Source organism: Cibotium barometz, chromosome 41, assembly GCF_041138505.1.
Source record: "Cibotium barometz isolate CiBa-2024 chromosome 41, ASM4113850v1, whole genome shotgun sequence".
Taxonomy (NCBI): domain Eukaryota; kingdom Viridiplantae; phylum Streptophyta; class Polypodiopsida; order Cyatheales; family Cibotiaceae; genus Cibotium; species Cibotium barometz.
In genome coordinates, this window is record NC_141086.1 from 40,531,090 (window position 1) to 40,546,128 (window position 15,039).

The window sequence follows — 15,039 nt, forward strand, 5'->3', positions numbered from 1 at the left end:
TTCGAAAATTTACTTGGCCATGGGTCTGTTGCCCAAAGCTGTGCCTACTGCTGCCTGGTACTGGCCGTACCTTCTTGCAAGTTGCAGATCCTGCCTCTATCTCTGACCTGTGCCTGCCTCTTAACTATAACATTGATTAAGGTGTGCCCCTTTTGCCCCCAAGGGGAATTTCAGTTCTCTTCATCTCCAAGGCTTGGAGTAATACTCAAAGCAGAGATTGTTCTGAACAAACTCTCAGGCTGGGAATGTGTGTACACCACTTGCTGGGAGATGCTTGAAGTTTGCCTCCCATTTCCAGTTTGGAAACAGATGTCTTTCAAAGGTAATGTTGTTCAACATGTTCCATGGATTGCTGGAAGCCTTCTAGTGAAAACTGCAGATATTTTAACCAGATTCATCAAATATCCTTTAGGATCAGCCTTTGGAACATGGTGCTAGGTTTCTCTAAGGAAGCGTGGTTCTTTAGTTGACATTGAAGTGCAAAACTGAGAATACACAGCCTACACGAAAGTGGAAGAGAATTAGAGCGGAAGGCTTGATTCTCCCAACCGAATCCACTGCATTGCTGAATTGATGCTTTCAAATCTTACAAATTTAGATTTTTCTCCGTGTAGTGAAGCCCAGATTTGGTTGTATTTTTGAAACCCGGTAATGGTTTGATTCTTCCTGGAGTTTCCCTTATGAGACTTCAAAAGAGCTTTGGGTAGATTTGAGTGATTGTGAAGAGCCAAGATAATGCTTCTGATAGAAGAATACAAATCTTATGAAGTATATACAGCAAAATTAGTATTTACAGCAAAATTCTTCTTCCTTGATGGGAGCAATTGTACAATATTGATTATCCAACTGCAAACGGAACTTGACCTTGAGGATATGGTTCACTCCTGGTTAGGGAGAGGGGGTTTTTAGTGATTTTCTACAGATGTCTGTGTCGGTATCACAAACTCCTAATTTTTTGGGACACAAGGCATGCTTATCCTGGATGGACATGCAGGGCGTGTTAATCTTGGGCCCATGGGATGCTCCGATCCTCGGGCAAGGCCCACAATATATTTTGGACCTTGGGGAGGGCTTACAAGCTGTTTTGGATCCCAAGCAGGGAGCCTTGTAAAGTAAGTTTGGGATCTCGGGGTAGGGCCCGCTGGAGGTGCCTGAAAGTCCAAGAAAGCAGATAAGTGTTTCTCCAAGCATTATGCATACATGCGTGTGCTTGACTTTTATTTTCATTTGTGTGACTTTTTCACTGCCTAGACAATGCCTGGTATTTCTGTGTGTGATTTTCCATGGGGTTGAGGACGCCTGGGCACCCTGTGGATGCATGTCTGCACTCCTGTTTTGGGCCTAAAGTAGTGGTCTTATGGACTTTGCAGGTGGTAAGTGTTTACTGAACCTAATTTAAGCTTTCAATATTTTATTACTAAATTTTATGGTTGCAGGCTTACACTTAATAAATCAAAGCTGGGCAAACTTACAAATTATTCACATGGACTGAGCATCATTTTAAAAACACGAGGAGAAAGAAGTCCAGTTTAAAGCATGGAAAGCATATGCCATTCCAAATAAAGCAAGGCTTGATAATAGTGGATGTCCAGGGCTGATTTTGTCACTTCTGTTATTGGTGAGGAAGCTACTTGACCATATCCAAGGCACTATGGGGCTGTATGGAGTCTGGACCGGTAGGAAACATGCTGAAAACAGACGAATATAGGCTAAGTGTAACCTAAAGTACAACAAATATGACCAAATCTGCACCAATCTCTCAAAAAGCATGCATGCACAGGGCTGATCATCAACTTCCACGCTGCATACAAGCATAGGCGAGTGCTTTTTAGTGTTTTCCAGGGTTAGTTGCACTGTTTTCAGGCTGATTAGGGCTGGCCGTACAGCAACTGCGTCGCATACAAGTGGCACAAGGTGGAGTAGATCTGGTCGTACGGTTTTGGATTGGTAGTATAGATCTGCAAGGCTGGCTGGATTGGTGGTATAGGGTATTGGCTAGACAACAGGTATTCACTTCATGCAGAGTTGTTTCGGCCAACTGCAGGGCTGTTGGTGGCATAGTGGGGAGCTCACGAGAGTAGAATGGATGTGCCTGTGATGCACACGAGCAGTGCGGATGTGCCTGTGAGTTGATGTGAGCTGGATGGGCAAGCTTGTGAGTTCGTGTGAGCTGAGATGGAACTTACCCATGGGAGACTATTTTGTAGGGTAGAGGTATTTGAGAGAGAGTTCACATGATCTGTTGAGAACTTTGTGCAGGGCAGTAGTGTTTGTGCACGTGAGACATGAGGTGGAAATATGTGTGGAATCTTTGTATTCATTTCAATGTCCTTGGAGTAATCAGGTGCATATCGGTGGTGAATCCCAATTCCCCGGGCACGTGTGATCTTGAGACTTGTAGTCTCCTTTTGGAATAAAATCCTCACTCTGTCTGTTCTCCGTGGCCGCCAATTATGCATTCTACCGTGGTTGTGAAGACTGTGAAGACTGCTATGTACTCAACTTCGGGTTGTTTCTTGCTAAGTTAAGAAATCGGTGAGTTGCCCAACAAAAAACAATTTCATTAGTGGATTGTCGAGTATCAGTATTGCCATGTCTTATTTTTCAAGATAGAGGCATACTCCTCTTTCATAGCATTTTCCCAATGCAAATTGCCTTTGGCATGTTCATATGTACATGGTTCTTCCACATCCATGATAGTAACTCATGAAGGCAAAGTTTGCGCTATGCCTTGCTCTAGTTGCAGTTCTTGTTCTCCCTTTTAAAGGAGCTTGCAACTTGCAGCCATCTCGGGACTGATTTGGCATCTTGGATACCTTCGCTTCCTTGCTCAAAATCTTGAGGCATTTTGGGCTGATTCAAAGGTACATCATGAGGCATTTGTTCGAAAATCAGCAGGCTGATGCAAATTTTCAGCATATAAAAGGGGCAAAGCACCACTAAATATGTCATCCGCATGAACAATATCTTCCTTCTCTGAGGTAAAGAGAGGCTGAAGTGGTCTTTCGTCGAAAACCACATCTCTACTAGTGAAGATTTTGTGAGTAGCCAGGTTCTACAATCTACAACCCTTGCATTCACTGTTGTATCTCTCAAAGATATGTTTCACAGCTTTGTCATCAAGCTTAGTACAAATATCAAGGGGCACAAGTGCATGTGCTTTGCAACCAAAGTTAGGCATGTAATCAACCTTTCGTTTCTTGTTATACCAAGCTTCAAACAGAGTCATGCTCTTCAAAGCTTTTGTGGGGCATCTATTTGTTACATGTGCTGTAGTCAGAATGGCCTCAGCCCAAAATTTGTGTGGCAGCTGTCAATAGACGTGGTACCACTGATGGGCAGCACCACAAAGCCGTGTAATGGCCATCTTCAGCTGGTACTGGTTTGAACCACTCACTGTCTCCATGATGGTATCCATTTCCCTTGTCCATTGGATGATGCCTTCTCCATCCAGAGGGGCTAGAGAGCCTTGGGCAAGTGCTCCTTGTCAGACATAGGAGTTGTTCATATCTGCTTATCAGGTGATTTTGAGTTGGATGATTGGGAACTGATAGCCTGGATGCAAGCCACTGCATGGCGCTGGCACGGATTGCTGTTTGCTGGTCCGTGACGCTCGTGCAAGTGAAAGCATGGAAAGGCTGGGTGGCACTGTGACCTGTGGGAACTGCTCTACAATGACGCCAGACTGCTGCAGAGGCATAGAAGCTACCTGCGGAATCGATGAGGCAACAACAGTTGGTGCCGGCGATGGGGCTTGTTCTGAGGGCTGTGGAGTAAGCTGATTGCTAGTGAGTTTGGGAGCATGACATTGCGAAGCTTATCCATGTGTATGCACTTGTACCTGGATCTGCCTTTGTTGCACATGCATGTGCATTTGGACCAGTAGGTGAAAATCAGCCACCTGGTCTTGGACCATGTGAGAGACAGGTCCAATGCATGAGATGGAGGGCTGCTACTGGTCTGAAGCATTCTGTGTGGCTGGCCGCCGCACCTGGGGTCTGATTGCTAGAAAAAAATCGCAAGGAAGCTGGGCTGATTGGACCTGCTCTGATATCAGATGTAAGCCCACTGCTGTTATCATGTGTCACGCTGCAAAAAGGGGTAATTTGCAATAAATGAAGGTACTTTGTACAGGGGATAATCGCTGTGGCTAAACAAGAAGAAGAGAGACTGCTGTGAGTTAAAACTGATGACGGTTGGGCTTCTGAGATCTGAGTAATAATCTGGGACTGATGATTATGCAGGTCGGGTGCTGATTGGCAGCTTCGTGCTATTCATAGGCTTGTCTGATCCATCTGCTTGCTGGTTGACTATTCTGCACGCATGCCCATGTGGCTGAGCCGCCTGAATAGTCCCACCCACAAGTGTCTGCCTGGCCGATTGAAGGTCGGGGCCATGCATGGCTGCATAGCCCAGGCCCTTGCGGGTCACAAAATCCTTCTTGATGGAAAGCCGGAAAGCCCCTTGGACAGTATAAAGCAATGAACCGCTTTCAGAGAGAGGGAAAAGAAACAACCTTTAACAGTCTTACTGCATTGTTGATACTGCACAGTTGATCTTTATGCTAGCCATTCTAATGAAGGCCTCTTCATACTGGTCCCTCTCCTGCGTCCTCATCCATGCTTGGTGCCACTTGCTATGCCGTTGTACACTGGCCGATATGCTTGTTTTGCTTTTGTGTTCTGTACGTTTATCTTCTTCCTTGGCTGTGCATGTCTACTACTAGTGTTATTCCCTTCAGCATTATGCGTAGGTCATGCCCTTGGTATTACCTTTCCTGATGCCATCACCCTAGGCATGCCATATTGCATCTTAGCCAAGTAATGAATGCCAGTGTATCCTAGGCATTTTAGGTTCAAAATTTAGTAGATCATTTTTTATTGATCTTAAATAGTGCTTGTTAATATGCTTGTCGAAACAACACAATAATATTCAATAACCATTTGTCCTCTGTGTGGATCTTTATCTCTATTTTTATCTTGTATGGTTCAGAAACAATATGGGTGGAGAAGATGGGTTGGATATGCTGAAGTATATGAACAGTGATGTTGTAAAGCAGCAATTTGGTGAGTCTTTTATGAAAAATCTCCAATTACAGTGCTCACTTTTGTCTACATCGTTCTTTTTGTTAAGCCTCCTAAGTCATGAAGAGAACAATAGGAGAATGTCAAGTGCTTCTGCGTTTGACTTGTGACGTGTGCAAGGACTCATAATTCCACTGATAAATCTCTGTGATGCTTTGATGCAGAACAAATTGGCTTAACACCAGAAGAAGTAGTTGGTAAGATCCTAGCAAGCCCAGATATTGCAGCATCGTTACAGAACCCAAAGGTTGTGGAGGCCATAATGGATGTAGGTTTCTAACATTCTTGATTTATTTCGTAACTTTCTTTTGAGAGCCCTGAATGATGCTCGAATTTTGACCCCTTTTTTTTTTTTGGCAGTGCTCCCAAAATCCACTCAACATTACCAAGTACCAAAATGACAAAGAGGTATGGATGGACTGTGTTGTCAAATTCAAAGAGTGTTAATGTGGCACTGCTTTGAAAGAGTTATTGCAATGATGCAGGTCATGAATGCCCTTCTTAAAATTGCGGAGCTCTTCCCTGGTGCTACTGGTTCTCCTTATTAGGGCAACTCCAAGCGAACAAGCTATCTTCTTTGTTTTATAGTAGTGCTAAGGTTTCGAATGCAACACCACAGGCCTTTCTTCTTCCTTCCTTCATAAAGGTGTAGTACGGCATGCCAGACTGGTTGGATCTTTGTGGCTTATTTCAGCCCATGCGATCAAGCCATTTCTGCTTTTTCCTGAAGAGTTGAGTAGCTATAAGTGCTTTCACAAAATCATTCTTTTGGAGGGTCTTTTTTGATGCGATCTGCAGTCTGTAAAACTTGGATAGTTTGTTTTCTAGGAGACGCAATAATATGTCTCAATAATTAGGCATGATCGAGCACAACTTGGTATCTCAATTCTCTTATCAGGCTGTGTGCATTAATAATCAATCATAGTTACTCCATTTTCTTAGTCACTGCATAACAGGATCAACTATAGTTACTCCATTTTCTTAGTCACTGCATAACAGGATCAATTTCAGCACCTGAGTTGAAACAAATGGCTCTTCCATTTTGACAGATGTTATGCACTTTCTGTGACTTAAGCATGCATTAATTAATCTAGCTAGCCCTGGGAGGTTCTTCTTAAATAAATTCTAAGGATCAAGATTATTTCAAGGTCCTGGATTTAGGTACACACTTTAACGACTGGGGGTATATCGTTGTGTACGCTTTTTTGGCAGTTGCCTTGGTGCTGTCTTGTATTGCTTTTGAGTGCTCAAGCTGCCGTCATAGGTCTGCATTTCTAGGCAGGTGTTTGGCATGCATCATAACATCCTTGGTGTGGATGTATGGGAACAATCAAGTTTTTAAAGACAAGAAATTGACTCTATTTTCTACTGGGGGCAAGTGATTAAAAGCAGCAGCTTGTCATGATGAGAGGTAAAGGAAGTCTGAATTAATGTGACATTTAAAATATTTATTCTTTTGAAAAGGTTATTGAAGAAGATTTTCAGAAAATAACTTATTTAGAGGATGGAAGCTTTGGAACATCTGCATGATTCAAGGGATTGGATCTATACATGGCTTCTTTTGTGCCTAGCTGCTTGGGCGATAGTACCTTAAATTGGGCTATAGTTGAAGGTGGCTATGGGAAATATGTTTGTTGGTGTAATCGTGCTACTTGTTGGAAAGGTATGCGTTGTCTCATACTTGCTCAGTGAAACCTGGCAAGAGCCCTAAGAGCCAAATGTAGCACCTCAAGTACATTTGCAAGGTACTGATGCGAGGGATTCATCACCATCCAATGGGTGTGCCACTGAACTTGTGTGGTACAGTGTACTTGGATTTCTTTTCTGGGGTAGTAGTATGCATGATTTGATTAAAGCACGCAGTTTCCACGAGCTCAGATGTTCCTTGTGTATTCTGGGTAGCTACTGTGATAAGTGAAATTAGAGTCCATTTTTCTTGCCCTTTTTTTTACTGGTGATGAGATGGATGCTTGGTCATGGCACTTGCCCTCTACACGGGCCTTCTCAAAGTCCATAAGGTGCAGGGAGCTGCTTTTGTAATAGCTATGGGTTTGCTCCTTTGAGCTGGAGTATTGCATTCTCTTTTCATGCATGGGAACATGACAAATTGAAGTTATAGAGTCCTTTCAAGGGGTTCTTTGTTAATGTGGAACTATTGAGGTGTGTATAAGATCTATTGATTTATTGTATCTCAAACCATTGACGTGTTTAGGCGGTATAGCTCCCTAATCGATAGTTCTCATTATGCTAAATAGCAATAGCATCTCCAAACCTTTTTTACGTTCGTTCACTTGCCCCTCTTTTCCCAAATGTGTGGTATCAGATGCCTTTCATATTTGGTTCTAGGAACTTGTTAGCTTTACATTTTCTTCTACCTTACCCTTTCGAGCATACAGAAAAGTAAACTAGTAGGTCAAAGGGTCGTTTTATTCATTTTGATACCCGAAAGGCATTTCACTGAACCGTTTTCAGTAGTGTGTTGGAGTGGTGCGTTCTTGTTTGATGCTCCCACGTTTGTGATACGGGAGTCCCCAAACTGTGAGGAGCGAACCACCCTGTGCCCTTACCAAAAAATTGCCCCACCCTAGTAAGTAATAAGGAGGGACTATTATTAGCTCCTGATCTCAGTAGAGTTGCGAAAAATCGATTTTAAGGGTTTACCTCTAGGCCAACTCCCATGTCACCCTCACTTAGCGAACCATATTCCACACAAAAGGGAAAAATGATTGAACCCAGGGCTTGGTTCCTGGACTCGTGAGCTTTTCTACTCCACTACGGCGTCTTGATGGCCCTCCTTTGCGAAAAAAGTATACACCGCTTTACAAGTGGCACTGTAAAGACATGCTCTTTTATTTTTTAGCATGCGTGCACATGTGAAGGTTTGCTTGTATCTTTTTCATATTTTACTAGGATTATTCTATGGTTATTAATGGATTAAACCGTTTATTTGATCGTACCATCCACAACAGGTCGCATAAGTATTCAAAAGAGCGGAGGAGTTAATGTTTTCTCGATGGCTCTTTGTTTTTTCTTACACTTTCTTGGTGCATGTTGACCTTGAGGACGACGGGTTATTTTGTGTATGGTTACGGTTTATGAATAGATTTGCATTCCTACAATGGCTTTTCTTTAGTTGGTCAAGGTACCACGGGTTAGAGAGCATTGAATTTTTTTCCACTAATTTGTCTAAATTTTAATTGTTGTGAGTGTTTGGAGACCACAACTAGTTCAACTTAAAATATTACCAAAAGAGAGAGAGAGAGAGAGAGAGAGAGAGAGAGAGAGTGGTGTAATTTGCATTGATTTGCGTCAATTTCAACTGTTGATCAATTTCAACTGTTGATGTTTAATTTGGGGTAGACAAAGTTTTCTCTTGTAGAGAGTTACCTTTAACTACTTAGTTGAAATCAAGATGCACTTGAAGAAGGAAAGGCATCATTAGTGTTTTAAGATGTGGTTGACTCATTTGGTGGCCCCTACTCGGTGGTGCACAAATAAAGGACTTATCATTTTGGAATTCTTGATGGAGCATGAAAATTGTAGGGGGGACACGCATCCGATTAAACATGGTAGGGCTACACGCTCTAGAGTTCTTTGCAGAAAGGGTAGGAAAGGGTGAGCACAGTTTTTGGAGTTTGAAGGGCTGAAGGGCCGATGATGCTAGCCTCCACTTAAAGCCAAGCATTGTCATCTATGCATCCTTGCATGCACTCTCTATGATCTTAGCATCTCTCCAAATCGTTCTTCCACTCTTTACTAGCCCTCATCCAAGTTTCTAGCTCACAAATTAGTGCACATTGATGTATTGTTGGATGTCAAGGGTGGAGATTCCAATTCTCTTTTCTGAGGTGGTTTCCATGTAAAGGAAATCATTAGTGCTAAGGCATCTTAGAACCTTTATGCAGACAATGCAATTAGGATCTATTTAGGGTTCTTCCATTTTTTTTTTGGGGTCGAGTGTTTTTGCACAATGGCATTAATATCTACTTGTTATGTTAGGACCTTTGTATGATTTGAGAAAATTACCGCATGCACATATCAATAAACATAGGCATAGATATAGGCCTCGAGCAAATCAAACACAAAAACCATAACATAAACAATAATAAAAACTTAAACATCACCATTTACTCAAGGGTTGTGTTGAATCTCTCCCTCATGCATGTAGCTCCTTTCATGACATAAGTATTTTAAATATGTATTCAAAAGTTAGCCAAAAATATTGCTCCGTGCAATTTGCACTCGCACATTTAAAAAATAGAGTTGTTCACACATAAATTGTGAAACTATTAAACATGGTTCACAAGGACTAATACAAATCGGGTCGCCCAAGTGCAAGGTAGTTGAGATAATATGCACAAATAATGGCACATGGCCAACAAAATAATCATGGCGGGCACATCACTATCAAAAATACCATCGGACATCTAATAAGTGCTCCTTGCATATTGTCAATCATCATCACAATGCACACGTGCTCGGCATCACTTATGCCTCTCTTTCACCTACCGACAAAGGTAATAACGCAGTAGTGAATAAGACAAATTATACACCAAGCATCGGTGACTAAAGACAAAGAAAGGTCTCATAAAATCAAGCAATTACAAAACGTGAGCATGTCCATCTTTCTTGCCAGTCAGTCCATATATTAAGATTGAGTGGATTTACTAATCGTTTTGAGATAAAATGGTGTGTGCTTCTATCATTGTGTAGTAAGATCACAATTTCTCACTTTACCTTGGATCTATAAAAGGATTGCTTACATTCTTGGTAGTAGTCTTCACACTAAAAATAGGGCGCACATTGGTTACTCTGTAGGGCAATGGGCAAGCTTGCAGCGCAACTGTCTTTCCTTACTCAGTAATTTCTTTTACTGCTTTTCTTGCGCGTTTCTTTCGGGGTGAGCATAGCGACGACCCCTCCTGCCAGCTGCATAGCCACGATCGCCGCCTCTACACAACACAATAACAATTACAATTACGTGTTGCTGTTGAACGATCTCGTGGTCGTCCACTGCACAACAGGATGATGAGGTTTCCCAAGGAGACGTGCTTTATCGCCTGATCTACACAAGACGATGACAAGTACGTGATTCTGTCGGACAGGAGCTCGTGGTCGCTCGATCGCCCAAGGAGTGCTCCAAGTCCGCCAAGTCAAGTAGGCCTTGATGAGGTATACAGAAGGCCCCTCCCTCTCTCTCTCTCTCTCTCTCTCTCTCGCTTGCATTGCTTTCCTCCATCTTTCCGGCTCCGTTTTCAGAGAAACAGTCGTTTCGGCAGGGTAGCTGCCGTGTAGCACATCACGCTCCCGGCCTTCAACACCCTCCTAACCCCTTACTAATGACAACTCAGCCAATTTCAGCCAGGAAAGAGCTGGAGTTACACACACAGAGTTTGATAGTTACCCAGCCTAAAGCGTAACCGAAGAAATTACAATGGCATAGAGAGCGTGAGAGATATCGATGCTACACAATTCACCAGCATGAGGAGCCCTATAAACTTTGTTAAAATGGTAATAAACTGCCGGGCAAAGCTCCAATGAAGGAGCACAAGCACCACTAGGAACCTCAGAGTTCGTTTCCACACGAGAACCTCACGGTTCGTTTCCACACGAAGTGCTGGACACTAGAATGTTTCAAATTTTTGGCATTGCCAAGTAACCCAACAACCACAATTATGATAATAAGGACATGTCTCTTTTGCATTACCATCACGATCGGGTAATCTTTACAAACTAGGCAGCAAGCATACATAATACAAGCACGAGAGTACAAGGAGTCCCACCTTCTCAAGGAGTCCGGTTTCTTTACTATGGAACCAAGTTCTAGTTTTTCTGTATTCGGAGAAGGCGTTACGACAAGGAGCAAGGAAGAACCAATTATAGGGACCACTTGAAACCCATATTGTTACGAGGTGTCCATCCATGTGTTTATTGGGGACATTATATTTTTAGTTTTTGAATAGGGACACTGTAATGAACTGTGCCAATGGGTAACACGAGCTGACACTCATGATGCGCCTAGGTGACCGTTTCACATTTATATGACAGATCTTCGCTAGTGATTCTATAATTGGACTACATCTCCTGGATAGCTCTAGGAGCTGAACATCTCCGATTGAGGAGCTATCTTCACAGGCGTGGAGGTGCTTGTAAGGTACGATGTACTTTATACTGTAGTACTTTGTACTATAATTTTACTGCCAGAATAGCGTTTTGAGCTATCTTCACAGGCGTGGAGGTGCTTGTAAGGTACGGTGTACTTTATACTGTAGTACTTTGCACTATAATTTTACTGGCAGAATCGCGTTTTGAGCTCCGTTTAGTCACTATAAGATATTCTCGACAGGCAGTTCTGGAAAGTTTTAGTTGAGAAGTGTCTCAGCTCTTGAAACTTGGTTATTGTAGTGCAACAATGCATTTTGGGAGTGCAAACAATGTTTGTACATGTATTGCTGATCTTGGGTATATCTTCATGTACTCTGGTCATATCTAGTGACATACAGGTTATGCAGAAGTACCACCATGGCAATACTGCCGTGTTATAAGTTGCATACAAAAATTATATGTCTGCAAGCTTCTAGTTGTTATAGGCAAACATGTCTACTACTATGACAGACTCAATTAGATTGTTAATGAGAAGCTGTACAAGAATAACTTTCATGCTTGGAATTGATAATGATCAATTTTCGGATGGGTAAAGGATTTTGGGACTATGTCGAAGGACACAATGAGGAGCCTCTAGAGTTATCTGAAGAGAATGCCACTCTAGCAGATGTTAAGAATCTAGGTGCAAGGAAAGTTATGTATTGGATTTCAATGAGTTTCACAGATACAATGATAGGACACATACAATAATTGTAGTAGTTGCATGGATGGAAGGATCTGGTGTAGATGTTCAACACTAACACAAAGGCAAGGAAACTGCAGCTAAAATAAGCGCTGCATATTGTGGAGAAGAAAGCATGTCTATCAAACAATGAGCATGCTTTAAAGATCAAGGACATTGTTGAATCCCTTGGGTCTATCAATGTATCGATGGAAGATGATGATTTAGTGAGCGTCTGCTGCTTGAATGGGCTTGGCAAAGAGTGTAAGCCATTCAAGACCTCCATTGCCGTCAGGGGAGAATGTTCCCAACTTTGGAACGTAGTGTCTATGCTGAGGATAGAAGAAAAGTCTCTGATTGAGTGAGGAATCTTCTTCACAAAGCAAGAACACATCAGAACATGCCTTCTACTCCAATTTAGGTAGAGACATAGGTAGAGGCTGTGGTTGAGGCCAAGGTGGCCGATGTAGAAACTAGAATTATAAACAACAACAGTTCAATGATTCGTAAAAAAGCAGTAACATCAATCATACACAGGTGGAAGAGGCTTGTCTCAAGATACGGAAGCCAAAGAGGCCTGTCTCAAGAGGAGGCTATGAGAATTAGAATAGACAATAATGAAGAACATGTTTTAGAGATTGCTATTATTGTTGCAATAACAACAGCATCAATCATACATAGGTGGAAGAGGCCAGTCTCAAGACACAGGAAGCCAAAGAGGCCATGGCAATTAGAATAGACAACAATCAAGAACATGTTTCAGAGATTGCTATTATTATTGCAAACGAGGTCAATTTTCTACATATTGTCACAAGAAGCAAAGTGATATAAAGAATGGAAAATTATAGCAAAATAAATATGGGGCCTCAAGCAAGCATGGTGAAGATAGATATGAGTATTTATTTGTTATGCATCACAAGGTAAATACAATGACTATAGATGTGTCCACAAATATTAAATGTGGACTTAGGATCCTCTAACTAGATGACCTTTCATGGTGAGTTGTTTAGGGATGTGAAGAACTTGGAAAAACTAGGTTATGTAGAGATGGAGGATGACATAGCTCATCCTATTGTTCATATTGGGAATGTACCATCAGCTACAGGATGGCAAGATGAAGTACTTGGCTGATGTACTTCATGTACCTAATATAAGAAAGAATTTGGTTTCTATTGCGTAGATGGTTGAGCAGGGTTTAGATGGTTGAGCAGGGTTTACAGGCACGCTTTTGTTGGAGTATGCACATGACAAGGAAAGAGAGAGAGAGAGCAAAGGAGAGAGAGAGAGAGAGAAAGAGAGAGCTTGGTGACAAGATCATCTTTTATTATAACATGAAGCTTTTACAATGGCAATAGTCAGTAAGAGAGTGTAGTACAATTGTGCTAGGATTGGATTATAGAAGTGAATAGAGGAGGCCCCTTATATAGTGATGCAGGGAAGTTGACCGACTGTATGAAGAGTTGGTCGACAACCTCACGACCTACTAAAAGGAGAGAAAATGGATAAAATCCAATAAATTGGCGAAGCCTCAATACACTGAGATGCACAATCTTCTAACACAAGAGTCTGAAGAAGATAAGCTAATGAAGATGCAACCATACCGGAATCACCTAGGAGACAACACGCGCCAACTTGTTTCCTCAAAACAAAATGCCACCATGAACAACAAAGAACTTTGCTTGGCTTCGAATTCCCACACTAGTGTGCAATATGAACTCCAAGAATAAGAATGATGAGCTGCCGAACACACAACGCTCATTATCCCCCAATAGTGAACTATGAACACATCATGTTTCAAAAAACTCGAACAATGAACTTAGAATAGATCCTGTCTATAGTCTTTACTACACCAAAGCTAGCCTTGTCCTGTTAGATTTTTAATGCTTGGAATTCCAAGTCACGGTTCCCATGCACCAAAAAAGGGAGTTGCTTGCATCCCCCTTTCCCACCCCCACAAGCCTCTTCTGGCTAGAAGCACACAGGGAAAACTTCATGTATACTAGAGAATAACACCATCTTGGTCCTCTCAAGCCGGAAGCATCCTAGGAGCCCTAGATGAGTCACTGGAAGTACCTGTATCACTATATTATGTTGTCTCTTTGCCCTTCTTCTGAGATGAAGACTTGCCCTTGGTATTGTCCTTCTTCTTGGAAAAACAATTCTTAGATAGATGTCCTCTCTTCCCACATGAGAAGCAATGGCTGTTGCCATATATATAGGCAGTGATATGTGTGAACACACTTAGGACCGCCGGGACACTTTTTTCCTCTTTAGGAGGTTTCTTCCCCCGGCTTGTATATACGCCCATTATTCTAGGGCCAATTTATCTTCGTACATTGACACAATCTAATACACTGTGTGTAGTGTGCATTCTTGCTTCTTCTTCTCAAAGCTTTGTGTGCTTTCCTGCAACCCTAATTCTAACAATTGGTATCAGAGCAGGCATCGGCTCCCAGGGCTATGCCGCTAGCACTCTCCGACTCACGTTCTCTGATTGAGGTGAGCTTTCACGAGCGCTTGCAGGTCCCTATACTCTAGAGTAGCCCATAATTACAAGTATACGTATTCTATTGTGGACCGTGCTACATAGCACGAGTTGTTTTCTGTTCAGTCTTTGCTTCATTACAGGTAGCTTTTGCATCAGTTTCAGTCAGTGGCCATGGCTGATAACAGCAATGATGTATTTCGTATGTTGTCTCTGCTGATTTGACAAATTGGATGGAGACAGCAACTACCCACTTTGGGCATACATGATGCAGCATGTTTTGGTTGCAAAAGGAGTGTGGAACATTGTGCAGGATATGGATGTATGTCCAGGTTCTGTGGATGTAGGATATGTTGAGGATGTTGCAGGTTCTAGCAGCTCTACTGTTGCTGTTGTTTTATCCACTGCTGAAGAAGCTCGTTGGGATGGTAAAGATGCGCAGGCTCATGCCTTGATTGCACTTTCTGTCAAACATAACATCACTCCACATATTCGTTCAACTAAAACAGCAAAACAGGCTTGGGATATTCTAGCTGGTTTGTATGTAGGTCGTAACGAGGCAAGAATCTCTTACCTGTGTAAAGAGTTAGAATCGAAGATTATGCAGGAAGATGATGACATGAATGTTTTTCTTGCTCAGATTA

General features: G+C 42.2%; 1 protein-coding gene across 1 annotated transcript in view; it reads left to right on the forward strand.

Moving 5' to 3' along the window:
- The window catches only part of TIC40 (hydroxyproline-rich glycoprotein family protein), a 42,587-nt gene extending 36,633 nt beyond the window's left edge, over nucleotides 1-5,954 (forward strand). The window contains exons 11-14 of the mRNA XM_086780256.1: nucleotides 4,993-5,066; nucleotides 5,249-5,352; nucleotides 5,445-5,492; nucleotides 5,570-5,954. Of these exons, the coding sequence (XP_086636382.1) occupies nucleotides 4,993-5,066; nucleotides 5,249-5,352; nucleotides 5,445-5,492; nucleotides 5,570-5,632 (289 nt within the window). The 3' untranslated portion in view covers nucleotides 5,633-5,954. The remainder of the gene's footprint in view (nucleotides 1-4,992; nucleotides 5,067-5,248; nucleotides 5,353-5,444; nucleotides 5,493-5,569) is intronic.
- The last annotated feature ends 9,085 nt before the right edge of the window (nucleotides 5,955-15,039 follow it).